General features: G+C 37.1%; 1 protein-coding gene across 1 annotated transcript; it reads right to left on the bottom strand.

The window, feature by feature from the left end:
- Positions 1–3,497: 3,497 nt before the first annotated feature.
- LOC122089299 (glutamic acid-rich protein) lies at positions 3,498–14,545 on the bottom strand. Its single transcript, XM_042658906.1, has 10 exons — positions 14,454–14,545; positions 14,298–14,363; positions 14,138–14,220; positions 9,805–9,927; positions 8,691–8,828; positions 7,860–7,979; positions 7,634–7,786; positions 6,913–7,010; positions 6,273–6,483; positions 3,498–3,966 (listed from the first exon to the last, which is right to left on the bottom strand). The coding sequence occupies exons 3-10, from the start codon at positions 14,172–14,174 to the stop codon at positions 3,881–3,883; spliced, it is 966 nt and encodes a 321-aa protein (XP_042514840.1). The 5' UTR covers positions 14,175–14,220; positions 14,298–14,363; positions 14,454–14,545; the 3' UTR covers positions 3,498–3,880.
- Positions 14,546–27,605: the final 13,060 nt, after the last annotated feature.

Here is a 27,605-nt window from a genome sequence, read left to right as displayed (position 1 = left end):
AGTCATTTACTGTAATGTGCGGTGGCTGGTGGGGGCATATCCAGATTCCAGACCGGCGGGGACGCTTAGATAACTGGTCAGTTTTCAATTGCCCCTCAAGGATTTCTATGCTAGTTGTGGAGTCAATGACACATGGATGATGCAGTAGAGAAGAAACTAGTGGTTCCGGTTGAGGCTAAAGGAGGACCAGTTCTGACACAGGAATAACCAGAGCTGGTGGTGCTGAAAGGAGCAGGGGGCACAGGAGGTGTTGGGTGGTTGGCTCGGAGGGGTGGGGCAGGCAGGGACAGAGGCAGTGGGTGGGCAGGCGAAAGAGAGAAAGTTGCAGCGGTGAGGGAGAAAGGGTACGATGCAACAAAACAGTGCAGTGGTGGTGGAGGGAGAGATTTATCTGCGGTTGGATTGAATAGATGAGATGCTTCCCATATTATCCAACGATCAACAAGATGCTAGGCCCCAAAGCATATTAATACTCCAGCAGGCACTATCATTGGCCCCTACACTGGTGTAGGAGCCACGCGACTAGGTAACAATCTCTTTTCTTTCTTTCAATTATGCAATGTTGTCCTTGCCAACTGAACAATACAATCTCAAAACGGCCATCTAAGCCACTCCTGTTTTCCCACCCCAAGATACTGCATTAAATTTCGTTCTTTTTATTTTTTTTTTTAATTTTAATTTTAAGTTTAAGTTAACCCTTATCTCATCACGAAGTAACAAAACCAGGAAGGGAAATAACCTTTCCAAAATAATAATAATAATAATAATAATAAAATAATAAATAAATAAATAAATAAAACTGCATTTGGATCTCTATAACAAGCATTTTGGTAGCAAGAAAGACCTCATTCCCATGAATACATCAAAGATAAACTACAAGTTTGCTAATTATTCATTTTCAAGTGTGAAGGAAAGGCAGTGTCAGCTGTATTTCACATTCAAAAGTTGGGTACATTTAATGCAGAAGAACCTACAGAATTTGGTTGAAAAAGGGCTAGTTTGTTTATATTTTGCAACCAACAGAATAACTAATTCTTTCTTTCTAGCCTAAAAACTGAAAGAATTCAAAAACAAAACACCTAATGCATTTCATTCCACTCTATAAACTTAGGTGGCTTGATTCTTACTCTTCTGGTTCGGCTTGTGATGTGATTAATGTTTTGGTTTTGTAAGTCCACTTCAACACCCAAGATCTGGACCAGAAATACTATTGTGGGCAGTCAAGCAAGTTTTCCTCTGAAAAATAGGGAAGAAGAAAGAATGGAATAGGAAAATACTGACTGGAGATTAAAACACCTTTCATGCAACAGATCCACCTTCAAATTACTGTAAAGAGTTTGTTAAATGACTGTGGGTCAAGATGATTCTTTAGCCTGGAACAAGAAGTTTGCAGAAGGAGCATCAAGAACTACCAAGATTGATGCCTAACATGAACAATGCCAACTTCCAGGAGAACGATTCATTTTTAATGTCATTCAAACAGGCTGTGTGAAAATTTATCAAGATAAGTGAATTATTTAAAGAGGGAGAGATTTTTCACATAATCTTATAAAAGGGCTTTGCATCTCAAGGAAGGATGGACTCTTGAGAATGGACAATCAAATTCTTAAACACTCAGGCTTTAGAAGGTTGGGAACTCTTTCCTCTTCCACGTAGTGAAATAATCTATGCTTTCTCATGCAACAAATGGACCACATTATGCTGGATATATTCAGGAAATAGGATTTTTGGTGTTTGGCGCACGGCCATTTTCTGTGACAGGTTATCCACCAAATTTTCTTGAGGTAATCAAATCCCATTGTAGCGTTATTGGGGTAAAACTATTTCTTTTCTCAAGTCCTCTCTTCATAGAGTTTTTTTTTTTTTTTTTTTTCCTGGTAGTCAGAAGAGGTTCAAAAATTCTGTAATAGAGCCCTCTTCCACCATTGGTATCCTACACAATGTGTTTTATGGCAATACAAATTCAATTTTAAAAACAGGGGTTCTTCCCTCCTAACATTTCCACCAAGTTTCAAATGCTTTATAAGTACTTCAACATTTTGTTAATCTTCCCTCTTCTACTGATGTGGTATTCCTCAATGGAGTAACCAGCATATAATTTCAATATTCACGCAATGAACTGTATCCAAAATAAAAATATTCAAGCAGTGGACGAACAAAAGTCAACTATGATTGCAGAGAATGTTCGTTTCCAAGAACCTGTGTTGCAACTTGCAAGATGGGGAAATCTCAAGTGGCTTGCCAATCCACTGGCGATGATTGCTCTGAAAATGGCTGACAGACTATTGTCAGAGGTTTAAAGGAGTAATGTTATGCAGGATCTGATTTACAGCCATAGATATCCCAGAATAATTTGGTTCATGAGGAGCCCATGAGCAATTTAAGGTTCAGTCAAAATCTCAAGGATATCTAGTACTTCAACAAGAAGATTAGAATGGAATCTTAACTGTGAAAGTGATAAGAGATCTCTCTGCTAAGAAACAGAGGAGAGCAGTTACAATATGATTTATGAATTCTTTTCACTGGTATATGTGAAAGATGGAATTGGATGAGAAGAAAAGACCACCCAATCAGGCTTCATCCACAGAAGACAAATTGTAAAACACCTCTTGGTCCACTACATGAAGTATGGAATGACAATGAAAAACACAAGGATGATGCTTCTAAATGGGTATTGCTGGGAGAATAGTCCCACATTGGTTACCCTTAAGACATTCTGTCCCCTTATATACCCTTGAGCATGGCTTCCCTTCCTGATGATGGCAATACTAACAGGTATATTTAGTTCAAATATAGAAAAAAAGATGCAAATTTTCTTCAAGGAGATTGAAAATTCTGATTGATATATGAGCAAAATGCCAGTATTACAATTCACAGGGTTTTAAATAATGACCATACCAAAAAATAACGATAACAATAACAACAATAATAATAATCCAAATTTTTTTAATAAATTAAAATACTGAAAGTCAGCAAGGCATTTAAATCTTAACACCACAAGTAAGCATTACTCAGGTTGCTGCTTCATGATATAGCATGGACTTTTAGATGGAATGCGATTCCAAAATGTTTGAAGACAATACTAGATTCTCAATGATCATAGGGGATTATTGGTTGTTGGTGCTAATGTCAAAGGTTTTATTTTTGTGGAGTTTCAGCTATAGTTGCTTTGGACAAATATTTGAGACTTTTATCTGGATCTAGTCTGCACATGTACTTTGCTATGCTTTCTTGTTTATGTCTATGGCTATTAGACACAAATCTGTTTTTCATTTTTTCTATTCCTTATAAATCCCAAACCCAATCCCCACACCCTCCAAAAGAAAAGAAAAAAATAAATAAATAACCTGGTCCCAGAGGATCCCTTTTGTCGATCACATGCAGATTCATGTTAGATAATAAGTGAATGAACTCCCCTGCCCCCTCCCCCTTCTCCTTTTGTAGGTAAAACATGGGTAGGATAACAGAACATATTAGCTAGTTCAAAACACAAAACAAGCATGAAAAAGTTCACCTTTTCATTTGAATGAAGTTCACATTGAAATAAATGTCAAGGGAGGAGTAGCGGCAACATACATATAGAAGATCAAATCAATATGAAGAAATTTGTGAAGTATGAATCAACCTCTTTTTTTTTTTTTTTTTTTTTTTTTTTTTTGGGTGGGGGGAGGGGGGGGTGTGGGGGTGTGTTTAGCAAGCATACTCACCTTAAATACGCAAAAAATAAAAAATTCTATTCAGAGTCATTTCCTTGCATTCCTTTTCAAAAACGTTCTCACCCTTTTGATGGGAAAAGTTCTCTTCAGCTTTTACAATGTAACATTGAACGTCCAAATGGTGTACTTCTGATGCAACATCCTCAATGATGGGTTTGCATCATTCAGTAGGGCCGGAACTTCCTTGCAGCTCTCAACTGTTGTATCCGCTTTCTGTCCTGCTCAAATTTGCTCTGCAACATCATAATCTCTGCACAAGGAAGGAGTTCTGTATTTAGCATACATATAAGTCAGAAAAAAAGACACGTCATTACATTTCACTGCAGATATTTAAATATGAGAAGCAGATACCAGGGTTTACAGGACTAAATATTTCATGAGGGAATTAACTGAAACTGTTAGATTACCAAGAGAGTAAAATGCAGTAAGGAAATAGGCAGCTTAATCTGACACACTATGTAACATTAAATGCAATATGCATAAATTTAAATGTGTCAGTACAGCTCAATTAATGAAATTATAAAACTACACATTATTACATGAGTGCATGATCATTGAAAATAGCTAATAACAAAAATTTAAAACACACACAATGTAATATTGGTTGCATGTCCAAAAAATTTAACCGAAGCTGTCTTTGGTTGTTCAGAAACAAACTTTTACATATAGATCTAACTAAGGAACCAGTGTTCGTCGTATGTTAAGTTGTAAATAGGTAAACCCAATATTGCAAGTGGCAGCCCACTTTCAAATGGACTCACTAGTCTCACAATAATTTCATCATCACGGTGACAAGACATCGGAAAGAATAGGATTTGGTCTGGTTCCATCACTTTTTTCTGCCATGAATGCTTCCAAGTCCATTGCCATGAGCTGAAACCACACATCCCAAACACCTGTAGGAGACTATCAAGACCAGGAGTACAGTATTAACTAGAGAAATTCGTCATTGCAACTGTTTCTAGCCATCTGCTAGACCTACTAAAATATCCCATTTTAATTTCCATACAAAATCCCAGAAACTAACTCTACATGCATCAAACCTTCTGCTCTACGGTTTGGTGCTTTTAGATCACAATTGACAAAAACTGTCAATAAGCAATTGAGCTGACAGCCACAAAACGCAGAAGTATGACTAAAACATGACGGAGAGTATCAGAGATTGTATGCTCATTCAAGAATCTATTTAAGCACCTTGACAAGAATAGAGGATCTTGGATCCCAAACAAATCTATTAAGATCTCCAATTACGTCAAAGTTCTTTCCATGGTTCAAGATCTCGGCGAGATCTCAGTTTTTCTGAAAAGGTGAGTTGTTCACACAGGCGAGGCAGAAAAACTGCAACATCTCGAGCGAGATTTCAAGATCTCACCGAGATCTCGGTCCAATAACTCGTCTCGAACCATTTCAGTTCATCTTGATCCATTTTTGAGCCAAACTATACTATTAAAGCCATGTTTCGACTCGACCTAACGAGATTTCTCACTGGTTTCGCCTCTTTTATCCTCTAGCTCCCATTTTTTCGACTCGATATGGCCCGTCACTCATTTCAGTACTAGGAGTCTTAGTTTCTAGGATGGAGATGCAATGTCCAATTGTTTACTATGTAAGTATATCTATGTTATGTACTTTATGGCTTTATGTTTACTTGCTATGTTGTTACTTGTTAGTTGTTACTTGTTATATTACATTGTTACTTGTTAGTTGTTACTTGAATGTATGTGATTCATCAATCAGCAATAAGAATTAGAAATTATGGCTTTTATATATTCTAATGATTAAGTTGTGTCAAAATGGTGATTGTGGAAGGTGGATTAATGAATATATCATATTAGATGAAGTGTTCAAAGACTCGCCGCTTACTTAAATATGTTACATTGTCAAAGTACCATTTTAGATTTTTTTTTTTTTTTGCAAATCTGATGTTTCCATTGTGTTTAGAATGGCTAAAATAGGGTAAATACACAGCTTCAGGGCCTACAAAGGCCATATGCCCACCGAGATCTACTAGTGAGTCGACCGCCAGAAAAATACAAGGTTCGCCAGATCTCGTTTTATTGGGATAGCGAGATGGCTGGCGAGATCGAATTTTAAAACCTTGGTTCTTTCCCAAGAGGCAACAAGCTTGTGCCAAGCTTGTCTTCTAAAAGTTGTTGGATTCAAGGCAATCAATGAACTTAGTGAAGATTTACAACTCAACTCACCATAATCTTATCCCAACTTCGAATGAAGTCAACTACAGGAATCATGTTCTACCATTCCATTCCACATAATAAAAATAGTGAACTTCCAGGTTCATACCCAAAAGGGTTTGATGCAAGTTAATAAAAATAGATAAAAAGATGAGGAAACATGAGATAGTTAGAATGAAACCCATGAAGACAAGTAGGTCAATCAGGAATTGAGGGCAAAATTCTTCAACTAAGTCATAACCAAGATGATTTCCAACTTTATCTAGTATTCGATTTATTTGTCAGTATCTACTTTAGCACAAGAGATACCAGGTCACTTTGAAAAAGTTGTAAATAAATCAATTGACGATAGTTTACACTTTACCATTTCTCTGGGCTTCTCTTCTCTGAAATCTGTAGAAGTCTATCCCAACTTCTTTGCTTTTCTTTTTGCTCATTTTATCTACCACAGCAGCCTGGGCAACAGCTCCCACGGTAATCCCACTTTCAGAATCCGTTGTTTTTTTCCTACCTTTATGATGTACCACAACTGTCCACCCTCCTTCTGCAGCTTGAGCTTCTCTCTCTTTTCTTGCCTGTGTGTGTCACAATAAATTGGATGAAAACAAAAGAGAGGACACTGTTATAAGTAGGTTTAGAAATTTATGAACTGCATGCAAAATACGAGGAGTAAAGAGTATATAAATAGTTAGGTTGTTTATACAGATACATTTATGAAACTATGAAATATGACAAAAATATGAATGCAGAATTAATAACCATGTTCCAAGGAACACATAACAGATTCATACACATTTTGACTAGAAGGCCACACACAAACATCCTTACGTACATAGAAAGGAAAAAATTACATGTATAGGAAAATAAACAAAAGGCACTGGAAAACATGTGCACATGAGCCCATGGATAATAAATTTTCATATGGACATAATCTTGCCCTGGTCACTGTCACTTTAAGTCGCAAGTTGTACAGAAATTCCACATGAATGAAAGAAGAAATTTACCTGTTCCTCTTGTGCCTCGTGGGCAGTTGTGAACTCATCAATTCTTTGTTGCAGTATCTTCAATCCTGGTCTACTTTGATGGTATTCCATTATCCACTCTGCAGTCACAGAAGCTTTCTCAGATAAGCATGGCAAGCAATGGAACGGGAAAATCAAGTTTATAAGTTAAATCTTCTTTCATGTTTCTTTTCTATTTCGCAAATACTGTGTAATTAAACACTAGATCAGTGACCTTTTACTTGAAAGAGGCTATTATGCGACTCTCCAGATTAGATATATTGACTATATTCTTCTTCTTCGACTACTTGGGGTTTCTCTTTTGGAATTCATAATTAATAGGGTTTTCACTTATAGAAGAGAGTTTATTAATGCTCAAATAAGTATAATCACATACATGATCACGACAGATTATTACTTTTTTACTTAATTTTATTTAAACAGAGGGAGAAGAGAATGAGTCATTTGCTGGGGTGAGGTTCAGTAACCACTCCAACTTACTATTTTAATTACATTTTTAAGGTGAAGGGAAGCCAAGCTGAGAAGCATAAATTAAGTACCCAAACATAAAATAGTCCAAAGTGATATATCGTGATTGATTACAAGCTTTCTGGGAAATTAATTAACATAAATGGGATAAATGAATTTCAAAGGATCCAAAAACTATATCCAGGTAAGCATTCTAGCAAAATATATATGGAGTTACAAAGAGTTAAGCTCATACTTTTCATTCCTTTTGAGCAGTCCTCATCCTCTGAAGAGATGTAATAAACTTCATCTGGGTCAACCGTATCTGTCTTTCCCTTTAACTTTCTACTCTTCTTAGATGAAAGTTGGTCTATCTTTTTATCTTTCGATGATTTCTTGGATCTATCAGCTAAGAACAACACCAAACAAGATCTTCAGTTGCAAGCCTCTAGGTGATTAAAAAAATAAGTCATCAGGCTTACAAGTTTTGATATCAATTCCCATATTAGCTTCCTTAGGTGCTTTGGTGTTGTTCGTTATCTTGTTTTGAGTCTCAGTTTGACACGAATCTGGTGTACAACTAGAGTCCCCCTCCCCAGTACCTGGAAAAAAAAAAGTGGAAACATAATTAGCTTCCACAACACTGAACAACAAAGGGAAATAGAAACTTTCACATAAATCTTTTCCTTGTTCCTACTAATCTCCTGGTTAAGAAAAGAAAGATCATAATTAAAGAAACAAAGGAAACAACACAAGAGGGGGGGCATTCGTTCTAAATTCTTAACTGTTCTTAAAGCAATCCAGGTACCCAGACGACAGAAATGTGGTTCTAAATCACCTAGGACATTAGGCTTTAGAAACCAACAGAAATTTCCAGAATTGCAGGAAAACAGGAACCAGATTCAAAGAAAACAAAAAACAGATGATCAAAGGCTCAGATATGAAAAATTCTGATCAAATATTAGTAATAAAGAAATCTCAAAGCAATCAAACGGTTAGATGCTGTGCTATAAAAGATTCCTACTGACATTAGCAAACCTAAAAACAGAGTTATAGGTTCAGAATATGAGAAATAAAGTATCTAAAGAACCAGAATTCAGAGAAGGGTAAAGAACTGGTGCAAGGGTGTATATATAACAACATATATATATATATATATATATAATCTAAATATTTATAACCAAGTTTTTACTAAGGTTATGCATTCAGTTTATCTTTCAAACCAAAATGACATACGACTGAATTTAAAAAAAAAAATTGGGGTGCATGAAGATGGAAAAGAACATCCAACTGTATGAGCCATAATAACACACATTTTGGATTTGCAGAGTTGTTCTCATCTTCGTAACTTTTCGCAGCATGAGATTTACTTCTCTTCTCCTTTTTTCTCTTCTTCTTCTTCGTTAATTTGTCCTTTCCTTTCTCTCTTTCCACTTTATTTGGCTCATCCCCTGGATACAGAAAAATACACCTGATAAGAACTACCTTTATTCTCATGAAAATTTCAGAAAAAACTCTAGAGAGGACTTAAGCATTAAAATCTGTTTTGAAACCCCAACTAAATTATTTCTTTATTATTTGAAATCAACAAGAAGGAAACAACTTTAAACATATCAACTTTCGGACCAGTCATATAACAATTCGTTTCAAAATAATCTGCGGCCTTCTTTCAATTGGTTGCATGGTCCACCACTTTGATCAACCTCACAACCATCAACAGCCGAAAAAAAATAAAATAAAATAATATATATATATATATATATAAAGGCACACCCAATGCATGAGGCCCGCCACTGTGGGGTCTGAGGAGGGTCATAACGTACGCAGCCTTAACCCCGCTTTGCGGAGAGGCTGTTTCCTGACTCGAACCCAAGAAACAAAGTATATCAGTTGTTAGATTTTAACCTTTTGAAATTCATGAGAATGTTGAGATGGATGAGTAATTAATCTAGTAGGGATAATCAACTCAATAAGCCTTATCCAACGAAAAGGGGCAGCTACACACATCGTGTTTCACCACTTTATTCTATTAATGGAAGAATAGAAAACGATTCACCAATAGGGCAACTTGGGAGTGGTACCAAATGTTGAAATGGTGAGAAACGGCCATCGATGGTATGGATATGTGGAACAAAGACCAAAGATTGTACAAATGAGAATGAAGAGACGAACAGAAAGCTGGAAATGAGTTGGGTAGCTCTGATGCCAAATAGTTGGGATGAGCTGAGTTTATTTTTTTATGCATTAGTTCGTACAGAGAAATAATCCAGATGCCTCCATTATAAAACAATAGGAATAAACAAGGCAAGTACAGGTATGGAGCTGTTTAAGTTAAAAAATCACAGACATATTCAGCTTTAATTTCTTACATAAAAATGTAAATGGGAAAAAAAAAATTACTTTTCTTGCACTTTACTTCTGGTTCACCTTCAGCACATATCTGATCATGGGAAGGTGATTCGACGAGATTTTCATTATCATCCAATTTCCTCTTCTTCAATTTCACCTGCTCTCTTTTGCGGGCTTTCGCTTCTCTAACAGATTTTTTATCTGAAAACACAAAGCAATAGGAATATGCAGAGAAATCCGTCGGGCACAAAGTATGTAAATTGATTTCATCATTCACGTATGAGGACAATAGAAACATAAACAGAAGATAAGAGGGGAAGGTGCACTTATACCCATAGGCAGAGATAATATTAATTAGCAGTCTGATGCAGAATCGATGCTATTGAACCGGGTTGACCCTTCAGGCAATCTCAATCGAGATGAACCGGGTCCGATTGGATTTTTGGATTCATTAGGATCTTTAGGATTTTATTTTATTTGGGGACTATTTGCAATCTTTTAATTTGGGTAGTTAATAGTCAATTAGGGAGTTATCAATTTAAATTTTATTTGTTTCTAATTTCATTAGTTAGAATTTAGGAAGCAAATTTGAAGTTGCTAATTTTAGTTTTAGATTTTACTAGGCAAGTTTTAATTTTCAGTTATTATATAAGGACATGTAATCCAAGTTATTAGACAGATTGAAAAGATGAATTGAGTTTGAGTATTTGAGAAGCCTGCGGGCGTGTGTACATGATTCTTCTTTCCCCCATTTCTTAGTGTGATTTCTCCCTCTCCCCTGCAACTCTGAGAGCCATCTCAGGGATTTCTTCCCTACCGTCCCGGCCATCCCCATCAAGTGGTATCAGAGCCAAAAGATCCTTTCCTTCATTCTCCTTTCCTTACCTATCTTCTTCCCATCCTCAGCTCTGATTTCTGGCGAGACAAGACTGAGAACAACATTCAGTAGAAAAAAAAAAAAGAATCGCAGCAGCAGAGAGAAGACGACAAGAAGAGAAGGAAGAAGAAAATTGATTGACTAGTTTTTTTTTTGGTTTGGAAACCATGGCCGTTAGTACATATCTCTTACTTCCCTGAACTTCTTCTCTTCTTTCCCCTTTCCTTTCTTTTTTCTTTGTCCCCTGCTCTCTCTCCCTGGTTCTGCTCCAGGTGGTACTTGCAACCAGTGAAAGGGGGTTCGAGCTCCCTCGATTCTGCAGCTTCCAGTCTGAAACTTGGGGTATAAACTCTCCTACTTGGGGCGATCTAAACCCTAAGCTCCATCCCAAGCTCCTGCAACTCAGAGGATAACAGATCTGAAACCAGAAATCAGATATGAGTTTTTTCCGCCAGTTACGGGTCACAGGATTTCCCTCGGAGCTTGTTGCATCTTCTTCTGCTCTGAAAGCAATTGGAAACCAGAGTGCTTCGACCCTCGATCTCTCTTCCGAAGTTCTGGATGGATCGAAGTTCTGCTAGAGCAGTTCCATCAACTAAAACCAGCAAGTTTTTCCGCCATGGTGGAGTCGTGAGGTTGATCGTAACCAAGTATCTAAACCCCACTTAAGCCCTTGTTTAATTCTCATTTACCCCTAAGCCCCTGTCTCTTATTTTATAATATAACCCTTGCATTTATACTTTATTTCAGTTTAACCTCATCACCTTGTTATTTCCAGAACTGAGCCTTTTCTTTAGAACTAATTCCAGATCTGCCCTATTCATCTATTCCACTCAAATAGGGGTCTAAATTGTGCCAGAAATTACATTATTGCCCCTGGTTTGTCCATATTGAAATATTTGTTCTCCCTTCTCTTTGAAGTGCTAAAATTGCTCCTGAAATTACAAGAATTCCCCTACTCTTTTGAAGACTGATTTAGTTATCAATTGTGGGCCCCATAAGTGATTCAATTCTGACTTTTCGGAACTTGGATTTGAGTCCGATACAAGATTGGTCATGGATTCTTTTGTGTTCAAATTTCGAGTGCGGTTACCCAATGGAAAGCCTACTAAATTGTTAATTGATGAGCGACTAAGTGACAATTTTGTCGCCAGCTCTGTGGTGGATATATTGTTAGAGACCGGTCAGATAATTTTTGAGTCGGAGAAAATAGCATTTGTTGAATTTTCTGTTCCTCCTTATTATGATGGTGCTTTTTGTGAAGTGTTTGACTCTCCTCAACACATCATTAAATTGGGTCGAAACTGGTTGGAACAACGGGACGGTATTCTTGATCGTGAGAACAATGTGTGCATCCTCCAACCTTACCACATGCATAAAAAATTTAATCTTCATGGATTGGTTGCATCAAAGAAAGTGATACCCCCAGTACAACCACAAGATGAATCAGAGGCATCAACACAAGTGGAAGACTGTCCTATGGTGGAACAGGTGATGACAACAGAAAGTGAAAAAATTGTGGATCAAGCAATGAAGGGCATCAATGTAGTGCCACTTGTTCACCATCATGAATTTGTTATTCCCCATGATTTTCCGGACTTGAATGCACCTCCAAAGCTTCATATCATGGATTTTGTTCGCGATACAGACGACGAGCAATTCACCCCCGTTCGTGAGTTTTTATTGTTATTATTCTATAAAACTCGTGGACGAGTTTTCCTTGACATCGGGGGAGTTGATGCAGAATCGATGCTATTGAACCGGGTTGACCCTTCAGGCAATCTCAATCGAGATGAGCCGGGTCCGATTGGATTTTTGGATTCATTAGGATCTTTAGGATTTTATTTTATTTGGGGATTATTTGCAATCTTTTAATTTGGGTAGTTAATAGTCAATTAGGGAGTTATCAATTTAAATTTTATTTGTTTCTAATTTCATTAGTTAGAATTTAGGAAGAAAATTTGAAGTTGCTAATTTTAGTTTTAGATTTTACTAGGCAAGTTTTAATTTTCGTTTATTATATAAGGGCATGTAATCCAAGTTATTAGACAGATTGAAAAGATGAATTGAGTTTGAGTATTTGAGAAGCCTGCGGGCGTGTGTACATGATTCTTCTTTCCCCCCTTTCTTAGTGTGATTTCTCCCTCTCCCCTGCAACTCTGAGAGCCATCTCAGAGATTTCTTCCCTACCGTCCTGGCCATCCCCATCACAGTCGCCTCCCAAAAGTCACACTGCTCTGCCTTTACTTATGCTCCTCACTTACTGATTCACCTCTGAAATATTTCCCGTATATGAGTATCAGATAGAATCTCAATTTCTTATCTTGGCTCGAGGAGAGAGGGTTTTGGAGCTTGTAACTGGGTGAACTCGGAAAATCAACTCACTTGCTGGCCAGCCAATCCAAGTGGATCACCTACCCAGCCAAGCTGATTACCGAGTTATCACAAAATTAAGATCTGTATCAGATCACCTTATTACACCCTTTTTTTTCCGCAGTAACTAACCCATAGTAAGTTTGGGTACCAACCACCCCCCCCCCCAAAAAAAATAAAAATAAATAAACATACAGATACATACGGGTATTAAGTGGAACCCAATTGAAGTTAACACATCCTGAACTAAAATACTAGACTTGCACGAGGACCTATCTTTCAGTTGTAAAGTAAAGCACTAGAGTGGAATGTGAACACGATTCATAGACTAAAGCAACAAAAAAGCTACTGAAAACAAAAAAAAAAAATTTTAATCTACAGCTACAACTATAACCCGTGTAGACACTGAATTTTCATCCATTGTACCTACACCCTGCCCACTCAAAAATCAGATTATCCTAAAACCCATTTTCCTAATTGTAATGAAGCACAAAGAACAAAGAACAGCAATAAACAACTTGGAAAATTGAGAAAAACCAGCAGAAAAAAACTTGAATATCAATTGTAATAATCCACACAGCAAGTCAGCAATTAAGATTCAAACTAAACAGCTCATATTGATAAAAGAGAAAAAAATTATTGTTAACAACTCAAACAGTGCCTTGGATATTAAAGGAACCTCCATTCACCTATTTTGGTATAGAGGAAATAAAAGTAGAGAAAATATCATTACCTATCTACCCATTTTTTTAAATCCTCACCTTTCTTCTTCTTCTCCTCCTAATCCTAATCCTAATCCTAATCCTGAAAAAAAAATCCAAAAAAGGAGAAATTTTGCCAAAGTAAAAGAGGCAATTGATGGATTTAGACAATTCACTCTATCCTAGGCTTCTCCCACTCCAAGGACTCCCCACCAACACCCACAAGCACAACCAAATCCTAATGCCACCAACATTGCGGCAATATTCCCCCAACTCCGGCTGCTTTTGCTTGATTGCAGGCAGACGCCCAGGAGCCGCCCAATGTGGTGAAGTCGGTTGCCATCAATCCCGCAGTACAGCTAGTCCATTACAACCCCAACCAAAAATTGGAGGATCCTTAAAACCATAGATAGCACGAAAGCATGAAAGCATGAAATCAGGAGAAACAGAGAACAGGTACCTGAAATTTTGGTGAAGAAAGCCGACGAAGTAACCATATGGGCGGAGGAGTAGCTCCTCTCTGTGCGCAAAGAGCAGGATTTTCTGCCAAAAAAAAAAAAAAATCAGGGAACCGAGGATGTAGATGGAAGAGAGTAGAAGAAGAGAAGAAAGAGACATACCTGTGTTCAGAACCAGAGCGGAGGCGGATATGGTCTCTTCTCTCTACGCGCAAAAAGCAGGGTTTTCTGCTTCAAAAAAAAGGGGAGTGGTGAACCGAGGATGAAGAAGATGGAAGAGAGTAGAAGAAAGAGAAGAAAAGGATGAAGAAGGCATACCTGCTGTGTTCAGAGACAGGACGGAGGCGCTTTCTTCTCTTCTCTCTGTCCGCAAAGACTAGGGTGAAGAAGGTCCCTATCGTTTTTATCGGGAACGAGATTTCACTAAAAATCATCAAATGGTATCACGGAGGAAATTACATTCCCTTCCCTGTATGTTTCAGGTATTACACTCAAACCCCTTGTAAAATTTATAATTATAAACATACCCTATGGTGTTAACACGGTTAAAAGCATATGTTAAATGACTTTTTTTTTATCCCTTTCCCCCTTTTTTAAATATCACTCCCTCCAACCACAATAAGTTGGATTTCTTGGAGCCATTGGAGGGAGAATCAGCCCAACGATCACCTGAGCCGATTGAGGGTTTCTTCTCTAACTTCGATCACCCAAGTTGATTGAGAGAGAGAGGTGTTGATATTGTGAAGGTAAGACCACTGATTCCCCCACTTTATTCTTCAATCGGAGCTGGTTTCGAGCTTAGACATGGCGGAAGCAACGATGATGGTAGAAACGACAGAGAAGCAAAAACGCTTGGCATGCAAGTGGGCATCGGATTCCTGCAAATCTAAGTTAGAATCTTGAACGTGAGAGTAGTAATCGAGCATGGCTTGGGGTTTGTTTGTGATTGGTCTCAAAGAGCTACTTCTCGAGCTGGTTAGCCTTGGCCCAATCATTCTGGTCCAATCAGTCTTGAAAGGGTCTTGAAATAAGGTTTAGAAGTAAGACAAGTCGTCCTGTTTTGGGAGAGGAATGGATGTGACTTTCATTCCTAAAGGAAATTTGGTCTGAAAAGTGAGAGTGAATCTCTATCTCTAATTCTATCCCTATCTCTTTGTGTGGGAAAAATGTTTTTGTCGATTCAAGGGAGCAAAGAACACACAGACGTTGGCCCTTTTTGTTGCATTCGCACCTATGGACGGTGGTATTGGTACCTCATCTTGTTGCCAAAGAACCTTAGATCATCACCATGCCATCGGAAGAATGATCTTCATCTGTTATTCTTCTATGAAGCTTCATCTATTAAAACCATGTTCCAATTGTTTATCTGAAACACCAAGGAGGATAACTAGAAATGAATCGATGTGGAGGAACAAGAGTAAGAATAAAAATCAAGAAATTTTCTCAGAGATCAGATGCGATATCCCAGAGCTATTGCCATTTATTTGCAGAGAGTATGGAGACTAGAGGATTGATTCTTGGTGATTATTTGGATAAGCAACAGATGACAAATGCCCTCGTCCATTGTCATGGACACAGAAACAGCAGCAAAAGAAGAAGGATCATCGAGTCCTTTTGCAATTCACAAGGAGGAGGAGGAGCAGGTGGGAGCAGTTGTGGAGAATGGAAGAGGGGGCACGAGACATGAGCCAACAACCATATGTCTAGATTGAGGATGGAGACGTGGCCGCAGAAGGGAATCACCTTGACGGTCTCTTTCTCTTCAAACAAGAATTGATCACCAAAACCCTCTCTTTGATTGCAGATTTCAAAATGACTTAATTGCAAGTGTTGGAATAAACCCTAACTCTCCCATGGTTTCTCAATGAAGAAGACGATAATAATGGTTGAGGGAAAAATCGTAATCTCCATTGGACCAAGGGTATTTTGGGGTATAAAACAAATTTGTAACACACTTAACAGTTTCTCACTCACGGTCAGGGTACGGTTGACATATTCTACAACTTAGAAGGGAAGAATTTATAATTCCAAACTTCGCAGGGGAGGGTTGTATAATACCTAAAACATACAGGGGAGGGGAGTGTAGTTTTCTCTCTCTTTTTTTTTTAATCAAATCGAAATGATGGAACAATGTTTGGTCGTCTCATTCTTTTGCATTTTTAACTTTTTTTTATTTTTTTTCTTTTTGTCCCAGAAAAATTGAAAAAAAAAAAAAATCAAATTGCGAGCAAAGATTTTATTATGTTTTTTTGTTTCCATAAAATGGAAAAATGTCCGAAATCTTTTTTTTGGATGACTGCCAAAAGTAGCCAAAGTGTTTCCTCCCAAGAGCATGGCCCCAGTAGGAGAACACACAGAACTATCAGTCAAAGATTGAATTGTTCTATGGCACAACAAGGTGTCTAGCATGCATCCAACGGTTAGAAATGCTCATGCATGGAGCTCAAGGCAGTCAGGCATGATGTGCGCCAGACGCCCTGTTGCACCAAAAAAGATCCAAGTCCATTAATCAGGCAGTCAATACCCAATTTTATAGGGGCGGGGTAGTCATTTCACTCTAAGATTGGATCATCTGCTTATATGAGTAGATGACTTATGCTAGTCTTACTGGATTTGGCTCCTCTGTGGCGCAACACAGTGTCCAACGCACATCCAATGCCTAGAAATGCCTTGTGCTGCATGCGCCTGCCTTGGGTTCTGTGCCAAGGCGTTTCTGATCGTTGGATGCGTGCCGTACACTGTGTTGCGCCACAGAGGATCTCAATCCTAGTTTTACTATCAATATTTGACAAGTGTCCAACTTCCTTATGAAGGAGGTTGCTTTCCATTAACTAATTTTTTCTATTTTTTAACCCTTTTTTATTTCTCTTATTTATTGCGAGTTTGAAATTACTCTATTTTTTAAATATTTTTAATCTCTCCTATTTGAGGGTAACTTGAAATTGGATAATCAACAAATTCAAACTATCTTGCATAGTTGCATGTTTCCTTTGCTCTCTCTCTCTCATTCCTTTTGTCAAATTTTCCTTTGTTAGTATTAGCTTCCTTTTTCTCCCTTCTTTGTGCGTGTTGGAGTGCCGACTACTGTCACTATGGGTTGAGATGGAAAGCTACAGTGTGGAAGATCATCTTAAGTACTATTCCACTTATGAGATTATTAAAGGAAAAGCAGAGAGAGAGAGAGAGAGAGAGAGAGAGAGGGGAATGTGGAAGAAATTTGAATTGGTTTACGACCCAATTTCAAATTCTACAAATAAAGGAGATAAAAAAAGATTAAAAAATAAAATAAAATAATTAGTTAACAGAAGGCAACCCCCGTAAGAAAGTTGGACACTTGTCAAATATTGAGAGTGGATCATCTGCTCGAGTTAAATTGGTCTTACGATAAATAGGTGCCATGTGTCCAACCTCCTTACCGAGGTAACCTTTCATTAATTTATTTATCCGAATTTTTAAATATTTTTTTTATTTTTCCTATTTTTGAAGAATTTGAAATTATTCAGATTTTGTTAATCTTTTTTATCTCCCATATTTGTGGGGAGTTTTAGATCGTGAATATCTTCCACGACTCTCTCTCTCTCTCTCTCTCTCTCTCTCTCTCTCTCTCTCTCTCTCTCTCTCTTTCTTGTATTTGGATTCCCGACCATCACTTTGTTGATCATGTGTGAGTACATGTATGGCTGAAAAACCATTACAAGCAAGGTTATAGTAATCGGATTTTCAGATCGTGAATATCTTCCAAAAATCTCTCTTGTATTCGGATTTTATATATATAATATCACTTTGTTAATCATGTGTGAGTACATGTGTGGTTGAAAACCATTACAAGCATGGATATAGCGATCAGACTCATCAATCCATTTGGTTCTAAACTTCTAATTTCAACAAGATCAGGTTTTTTTTTTTGTGTGTGTGTCTGTGTGTGTGTGTAGAAGATAAGATCAGTGGGATTGGCTTGAAGTGTGAAGATTGCCTCTCATTAGTCCCCACTATAATTGGAATTGGACGTTAGTAAAATAATCTCTCTATCGTATTAGGATTTTATGTATATTCTTATAATCTTTATTTTGGTATATATATTCATAAATTCTAATTTAAGTGAAACTATTACCAATTTTCTTTTGTTATATTTTTTTAATCTTATTCTTCTCCAGAAATTTCAAATGGAGTTTTGAGTATTGATTCTTCATGATTGGACGCATAGCACACTTTAGGCCAATTCAGCTAATCCTTATGGGAATTAGAACCAGATGGTTTGATGAGTCCGATACTATAACCTTGCTTCAAATGGGTTTCAGCCACACATGTACCACACATGATTAACAAAGTGATGGTTGGGGATATATATATAAAGAATCGTGGAAGATATTCACGATCTGAAACTCCACACAAATAAGGAAAATAAAAAAGATTAATAAAATCTGAATAATTTTAAATTCCTCAAAAATAAGGAAACAAAAAAAATATTTAAAAATTCGGAAAAATAAATTAATGGAAGATTACCTTTGTAAGGAGGTTGGACACATGGCTCCTATTTACCATAAGACCAGATTAATTCATTTGCTCGTACGAGCAGATGATCCTCTCTCTCAAATATTGACCGTAAGATCGGCGTAAGTCATCTGTCTGAACAGATGATCCGTCCTCTTTTGCCCCCATGTGTTTAAGCACAACCCCTCCCCAACCAAAAACTATTTTCCTGTAAGAATATATATCTCCCATTTTATTCCTCAACCTCATCCTCTGCCCCCATCCCATTGCAGCCCCACTTGGGCTCCTCTCCCTCTTCCTCTTCCTCTTTCTCTTCCTCTTCAGCTCTCCTTCTCTACAACCCCCTCCACAACCCCTCGCCCCAACCCCTTCTGCACTACGGGTGTCAGTTCCAGGCCCATACCGGTAGGCCTGATTGAGCCCAATATGTTTATGGCCTGACTTAGACTGTTCTGTTTAATAATTGAGCGTGAAACGTTTATAAACAGGTGGTACATGGTGCAACAACCTAGTACGACCAGCCTGACACATTTATAAATCCAACTTGAGCCGATTCCTTTAAGCCCGACCTAGCCCGATCCCTTTAATATTACTTGTAATTTTTTTTTTTTTTTTTATTACTACTTGTATCTAGTGCTAAGCCTATTGTGATATGTACAGTTGAGATGGTGGTGGTTGTTATTATCTGAACATTCATTTTTTCAGGCATTGTTTAATTGATTTGAACTTGCTAAACTTGGGTTGTGTACGCATAGTTTAATTGATTTGAGTTCCGTGGGTTAAAAACCGAGTATCTTAGTAACTTAGTTGTTATGCCCATCTTTGGTTTAATTCATTTAAACTAAGGGATTTTTCTTTGCTATGCTTATCTCTTCCTCATTTTATTAGTATTCCCCTTCAAAACCATTTAAGAGACTAATTTTAAAGAGAACCATTTAAAGCTCATTTAGTTAAATAGGTCAGTAGCCTAGTTAAGGCCCGTTTATGGCAGTCCAATTAAGGTCCAAGATCGATCAACCATATTATCAATTATACTATTTCCGCCCCTAGCTAAGCTCGTTTAGCTAAATGGACGCTCACGATGCAGCCCTAGAAATTGTTCGAGCCCGGCTAGACTGCTTGACACCCCTACTCTACACAACCCACCACCCCACCCCACCCACCCCACCACACCACTATCCCTTGTAGGTGGGAAAAAACTCTTAAAATTGGCTAGTTAGATGCCAAAGATTTATGTGGTGACGAAAACACACCCCCCCCCCCCAAAAAAAAAAAAAAAAAAATAGAGTTTACATAAGATGTTTTATTTGCTTTTTTATTTGCATTCAGTTAGGGTTCATCCTTAAAAGGAAACGTTGAATAACTTCATTTGACTTGGCAAATATTTTGTAATTAATTCTCTTCCTAAGCTGTTTCTCTAAATTGATTTCCACTTTTGAAACCTCAGCGCAACCATCGGGTGGAGATTATTGAAATCTCATTTAACAGAAAAGGATGCTTTAGATGAAAGCATGGAATTGAGATCAATTTGAATCCCATGATTTAATTCCTTCAAAAGAGGATAAAGAATTAAACTAGAATGGTGAAGATTACTACCAGAGCTCGATGAAAGAAGATAATTTTGTTTTGTTATACGTAAATAAAAATAAACACTTTTATTAAATGAATCAGGTTTGATGGACATACATATCCAACAAATGACCACCTATGCAGCTAGAATCCAATTCCTAGCTAGTCATGTTTTTCTCCTGGCGGTGGAACTGGCGGAGTGTGGTGGGGATTGGATCCTGGTGGTGAATAATCCATTGTCTCTAAGTTCATCCTGCCATTGATGAGTTCTTCTTCCCAGGTTTCCTCTATCATTGCCTGGAAAATAAGGTTGTATTAGTTGAATCTAACTAGCAATTAGAATTTATTTTGAACGGCTTAAGAATTCCACAAGAACCTCAGTGCATTGATTGTGCTAAGACCTTGATCACAAAATTAGTGAAATACCTGATAGTTAATCTCCAAATCTGTAAGAACTTGAGAATTGGACAACAGATTTCTAGTATCTGTAACCACACATAAACAATGAAAGCTTAGAGGAAATGAAAAAGAGGAAGTGTGCAGTAAACCCAAAAAAAAAAAAAAAATAAAGAAAATGAAAAAAATAAATAAGAAAGCTAAGGGAGAGATTACTTGCTAGTGGGACAGCATTCAAGGAGAGAAGGTGGGAAAGCCCCAATAGAATAACTAGAAGATGAAGTACAGAGCCTACCATCTCTATAAACGTTCTATGTTGACAGATTATCAGCCTGGAGTTGCTTCTCACAATGCTGGTGCTGTTGCTCCTTTTGTACTATTCTTGGTGTGGCCTCTCTTCAAATGAGGAGGCCTAGGCTGAACCACTAAATTAACTCAGATTTTTGGAGCACGCAAGATCCGCCACAAAAGGAAATGAATCCCATCAGACTGGAACCAAGAACCCTCAACATCATTTTAAAGATAAAATGGACAGATTTCCTTTTACCCTCAAATATCCTTTGATTTCTTTTCAAGGAAATATCATAAGATACTGATGATAAACCCACTTTTGGAAGGAATGCATTTATTAGATTGCAGTAGGTCTGGTAAGGCATAACGCACGTGAGTTGCAATTAGTTTGCTTGTGATAGTGAACTTTATTCGGGTGCTTTGATCCACTATTCATAGATACCTCTGGTTCGAATTGTGAGTTGTTTATCTAGTTTTCAATGCGGAGTTATGTTTGCAGATCTAATTTTCAATGTGGCATTGTGTATTGATTATATAATTTTTAATGCGGAGTTGTGTGTTCGAGTTGTTACTTTTGTGCTTAGCAGAAATGTAGGACAATTTGCCTTGATCGATCTATATGGTAAGTCAGGTAGACAGCTGGTACCTTAAAAGAGGCCAAGCCCCATTCAAACCGAGGCAATTGCTATATGCATTGGTTGCACACTATGTTCCTTATTTTATGAGTCATTTAATGTGGGTTAGGTTCCTTAATACTAACATTACAAGTAGTCTTAAGTTATTCTAGTAATAGATCGAGTACTTTTAAGATCAAGGTTACAACTTATTGTAATTGTCATTTATATGAATAAATAATAGAAGGAAAGGAGTCTTGAAAAAGATAAACTTTGGTTCTTCCAAATTATGCCAAGCTTCGTCCGTTAAGCAGTTTATCCCTATGTTACCTCATTTCTCCCCTACCCTATTGTTTCTTATTATCTTATCGACAATCCATAAGTTTGACCCAAATCGATTTTAAGAAATTGCATTCAATAAATAAATGATTAAATGACTTCATGTGGCATGAGCATAACTCACATATCGAGACCATTGGAACTCCTTTAGTACTAACAACATCATAGGTTGAAAGCTTTCCAAGACATAATCTCCACCCAAAAATTGCAAATCTAGGAAGAAGCATGAATCCTAGATCAGAAGAGGAGGCCTAGGATGAGCCACTAAGCTCAGATTTTTTGAACAATTAATATCTGCCATAGAGGAAATGGACCCCTTTAGATCGGAACCAATGTCACGAAGATCCCTTAAGATCAATGGACATATTTCCTTTTACCTTCAAATCTCCTTTGATTTCTTTCCAACCAAATGTTGTAAGATATCGAAGATAAACATGCAAGCCATGGATCTTTTAAGGGAAGAACTCTAGCCTTTCATTTCCATAAATGAATAACTATTCCAATTCAGATCCAAGGGGAGTGCGAATTAGGTTCACATACGCTCCTAATCCACACACATGAAATCAACACAAGGAAAAACCCTGTGATGGATTCCATTGTGTGAATTAGAACATAGAAAATGATTCTCCTACAAGAACCTGATCCACACACATTGAAACAATGCATAAATTTGATCCAAATCACTCTTGAGAAATTGAATTTAAGAAATAAATGGTTAAATGACTCCATGTGGCACGAGCATAACTCACATCTTGAGACCATGGGAAATCCATTAGCACTAATCGGTTGAAAGTTTTCCAAGACATAATTTCCTCCCACAATTTCAAATCTAGGAAGGAGCCATGAATCCTAGATAGATGAGGATGCCTAGGCTGAACAACTAAGCTGGTGCTGTTGCTCCTTTTGTACTATTCTTGTTGTAGCCTCTCTTCAGATGAGGAGGCCTAGGCTGAACCATGAAACTCAGATTTTTGGAGCAAGCAAGATCTGCCACAAAAGGAAATGAATCCCTTCATATTGGAATCAAGACACCTCAAGATCATTTTAAAGACAACATGGACAGATTTCCTTTTATCCTCAGATCTCCTTTGATTTCTTTCCAATGAAATGTTGTAAGATAACGATGATAAACCCATTTTTGGAAAGGATGCATTTATTAGATTGTAGGAGATCTGGTGGTGGATTATCTTAGTGGTGGACATAATGTACGTGAGTTGTAATTGGTTTGCTTATTTAAATTTTATGTTGGTGCATTGAACCGCTATTCATAGATACCTCTGATTCGAGTTGTGGGTTTCTTATCTAGTTTTCAATGCAAAGTTATGTTTTGCAGATCTAGTTTTCAATGTGACGTTGTGTTTTGATTATAGTTTTTTATGCGGAGTTATCTATTCGAGTTGTTACTTTCGTGCTTAGTGGGGCTGTCAAGAATACTGTCTCATTTTTCCTTCCATAAAAGTAGGTTGGGTAATGGATTGCCTTGGTGGTGGACATAATGCATGTAGGACACTTTAGCTTGTTCGATCAATATAGCAAGTTAGGTAGACGGCCAGTACCTTATAAGAGGCCAAGAAGTCTAATTCAGACCAAAGCAATTGCTATATGCATTGGTTGTATTACATGGGGCAATGTAATGGAGATGATGTGTATGCTATGTTCCTTATTGTATGAGTCATTTAATGTGGATTAGGTTCCTTATTAGTAGCCTTACTTAATAGTGGTTATCCATATGGGGTGGGTACTAATATTTAGGGAGTAAGTTGTAAGGTTATTTAGTCGTTAACAAGTGGTAAGTTATTCTGGTAATAGGTCAAGTAGTTTTAAGAGGTTACAACTTATTGTAATTGTCATTTATATGGATAAAGAATAGAAATAAAAGACACTTGATAAACTTTGGTTCCTCCAAATTAAGCCAAGCTTCGTCGTAAAACGACATATCCCTATTTTATCTCATTTCTCCTCTACCCTATTTTTTCTTATTTTCATCTTATCTCGACAATCAATAAATTTGACCCATATCGCTTTAAGAAATTGCATTAAAAAAATAAATGATTAAATGACTTCATGTGGAATGAGCATAGCTCACATTTCGAGACCAATGGAACTCCTTTAGCACTAAAAACATCATATGTTGAAAGCTTTCCAAGACAAAATCTCCATCCAAAAATTACAAATCTTGGAAAGAGCATGAATCCTAGATCAGAAGAGGAGGCCAAGGACGAACCACTAAGCTCAGATTTTTCAAATAATTAAGATCTGCCATAAAGGAAATGGACCTTTTTATATCGGAACCAATATCACAAAGATCCATTAAGGTCATCTAGACATATTTCCTTTTACCCTCAAATCTCTTTTGATTTCTTTTCAATGAAATGTTGTAAGATACCATAGATAAACCTGATAGCCATGGATCTTTTAAGGGAAGACCTCTAGCCTTGCATTTCCATCAATGAATAACTATTCTAATTCAGATCCAAGTAGAGAGCGGATCAGGTTTTCATATGCTCCTGATTCGCACTTAAGGAATTCACAAAGGAAAAACCCTGTAATGAATTCTATGTGTGTGGATTAGATAGTACAAGAACCATTCTCGTATGAGAGCCTGATTTATACTCATCGAAGCAATCCATAAATTTAATCCAACTCACTTTTGAGAAATTGAATTCAAGAAATAAATGGTTAAATGACTCCATCTGGCACGAGCATAACTTACATCTCCAAACCATAGGAAATCCATTAACACCAACAACATAATCGGTTGAAAGTTTTCCAAGACATAATTTCCTTCCAAAATTTTCAAATCTAGGAAGGAGCCATGAATCCTAGATAGATGAGGATGCATAGGCTGAACAACTAAGCTCAGATCAGCTTAAAAAAAAATCACCGAACACCAAGCAATCCTTGGATTTTTTAAGTCTAATTTCTTCTCTTGTATGGAGAAAATTAAAATGATTTATTTATTTATTTATTTATTTTGTAAGAGTGAAACGATTGCTATATTGTTTCAAAACACCAATGTAAGAAGGAAATTAAAGATTCTTATTCACTGTTTTTTGTCTTCAGCAAACCCTATCAGGGAACTCCATTACAAGTCATTTTTGGCATTTACAAGTGCTACATGGATCATTAAGACTTGTTTGGAAATACATTGTTATAAGACATGATAATGTTACCAAGAAAAATATTGAATGATTGCATTGATCCAAAAAGTCAACAAAAATAATACCTAGGTGTTCTTGCTTCCAATTCAGTTCTGTATTTAAGGTTTTATGATGACAAGTGTCCTTTTTGTTTTCCCGCAAATATTCTTCTATATGCTACTAATATGAGCATGGAGAGAATTGTGGAAGCAAAAGAACATGTGTTGTCACAAAAACTTTATGTGATGCCTTCACATATAGGGAGCTGATCTAGGCTTGGTATTAACCGGTAACTCTGTGAAATTTTCTAGGTGTATACTTCTTATTTATCTTAAAGAAAAATGTTTTCAGTTTAGGAGTGTGATCTATGTACTAGTGCCCCAAACAATGAGAACGTACACTCGGACATCAACCAAAAGAGGCATGGTGGTCATTTCGTACCCCTAGTATCTATATACAGTGGACACACTTGCGGACAAAATACCCGTCCCCATATTTCAATATTACACGTCTCATGCCTGAAGTATTTCATGGAATTACAAATTAAAGTGAAGAATATAGTTTGTTCTATCTGTGTTTTTTTGGTAAAAATTTGTTCTATCAAGTCAAGCAGGAAATTACTTATTTCACTGGGACCCACTGATTCAACCTTTACTGCATGAGAGTATATTAGCTTTACAAAATGGCATTTACAATTCTATAAGAAAACAAAACATGTATAGATTCAGGGCCACCTTACATTCCTGTTGAAATAATTTAGACTTTAGACCCTTAAGATACTACTACAATTACTCTAGTTACAAACATAGTGGTCTCTTGTAGCTGAATATTAACCTTAGTATGATTAGATGAGCCAAGTCATGTTCAGAAAATCTCTTGCATTATAACAGGTTATTATGAAGATGACCACCTACACACCAAGAGACTCCAACTTCTACCTAGTTCTGTTTTCCCCCTCATGGTGGTGGAGTGTGGCGGTTATTAGGTCTTGTTCCTGAATAATCCGCTTTCTCTAAATCCATCCTGCCATTGATGAGTTCTTCTTCCCAAGTTTCCTCTGTGTTTCCCTGAAAAATAAGTATGTGTTAGTTGAAACTCAATGCATTGATTGTGGTAAGACCCTGATCACAAAATTTGTGAAATACCTGATAGTTAGTCTCCAAAGCTGTAAGAACTTGAGAATTGGACAACAGCCTTCTAGTCCCTATAAACACAAATCAACCATGAAGGCTTAGAGGAAATGGAAAAGATAGGTAGTGGAGAGAGAGAGAGAGAGAGAGAGAGAGAGAGAGAGAATCTCTCATCGATACAGAGAGATAAACATGATAGCCAATAAACTTGCAAAGTATGCAGTAGCGACAAGAATCACTATTACCTGGATTGAATCTCCTAATTTTATAGCTTATGATTTAAACTGGGACTTTCAACAGAGACCCAGATATAGATTTATGTATTCTCTTGGTTGACTTGTTATCTCTGTTAATGCCCATGCCGAAGGTGGAATAGCGAGCTGATAGATTTTTGTATTCCCTAATATTTTTTTCTAATAATATTCATTTGCTGACTTATTGCAAAGAGAGAGAGAGAGAGAGAGAGAGATTTACTTGCTAGTGGGACTGCATTCAAGGAGAGAAGGTGAGAAAACCCCAATAGAATAACTAGATGATGAAGCACAGAGCATGCCATGTCTATAAACCTTCTATGTTTTTGATGGTTTTTTTAAGCTGGAGTTGCTTCTTACAATGCTGGTGCTGCTCCTCCTTTTATACCATTTCTTGTTATATAGCCTCTCTTCAGATATACTTTGTGGTGGTATTGTGCACACGTATCATTTCTCCAATGTCAAAAAGATGAAAACCATAGAACCTCTCATGGTGATCTATACCTAACCTGTCTTCATCTTTACTAGTGTGAATCACATAGCTCTCATCCACAATGGAAGTGGAGAGTGACAAATGGCTAACACAAGACCTCTCACCCAAATTTAAGTCAACGTTTTACACTCCATTCCAGTGGGATATTTCATGAGATTTCAAAGAAATATTGAAATGGGTACCAAAAAGTCATTCCTTTCCTTTATCTTTCCATTGATAAGTGTACACCTACTATATGCGTCTCTTTTATTTTGTAACAGACCTTGACAGATCACTGTTTGAGCAAGGTGTATTTTCAATCTAGATAAGATAATGCCATCATTATGTTCCTTCCACTGCTTCAGGTGGATGAAGAATACATTTCTTTAGGGTGGTTTTCAAGGATTCAAAACATGGAATTGGGATTGAATCAGTCTATGTCAATTTTGATCCGGATTAGGAATCCCTAGTATTGGTCCTTAGATCTGAAAATTCGGCGATTCAAGAGTTTTGGATCATGAATTGATCGCGTCGAATTAGGTTACATGATCAAAATTGATTTGATCAATCCGATTCCAATTTTTGAAACGATTTTGGTTTTAATTAAAAATGTAGATGTTCATTCATGCATATAAAGAGGTTTATGTGTAAACTGTAACCATTGCATACAAACACTGTATCTAATCTTTAAGTGTGGTCTCACAAAACAGTTACCACTGGTATGAACACTGTGTCTAATCTCTAACTGGTCTCTCAAAACAGTAACCCCTACATGCA

This window comes from Macadamia integrifolia, chromosome 9 (genome assembly GCF_013358625.1).
Source record: "Macadamia integrifolia cultivar HAES 741 chromosome 9, SCU_Mint_v3, whole genome shotgun sequence".
In the NCBI taxonomy this organism is placed as follows: domain Eukaryota; kingdom Viridiplantae; phylum Streptophyta; class Magnoliopsida; order Proteales; family Proteaceae; genus Macadamia; species Macadamia integrifolia.
The sequence above is the reverse complement of the archived record's forward strand: the minus strand, read 5'-3'. Positions and strand labels throughout refer to the sequence as shown.

Coding starts and splice junctions, on each gene's coding strand:
- LOC122089299 (XM_042658906.1), bottom strand. CDS start 14,174: ATGGTTACTTCGTCGGCTTTCTTCACCAAAATTTCAG. Junction 9,928..14,137: donor TTTCTTCACCAAAATTTCAG/GTACCTGTTCTC, acceptor TTGTGTTTTCAG/ATAAAAAATCTGTTAGAGAA. Junction 6,484..6,912: donor ACGAGGCACAAGAGGAACAG/GTAAATTTCTTC, acceptor TGACACACACAG/GCAAGAAAAGAGAGAGAAGC.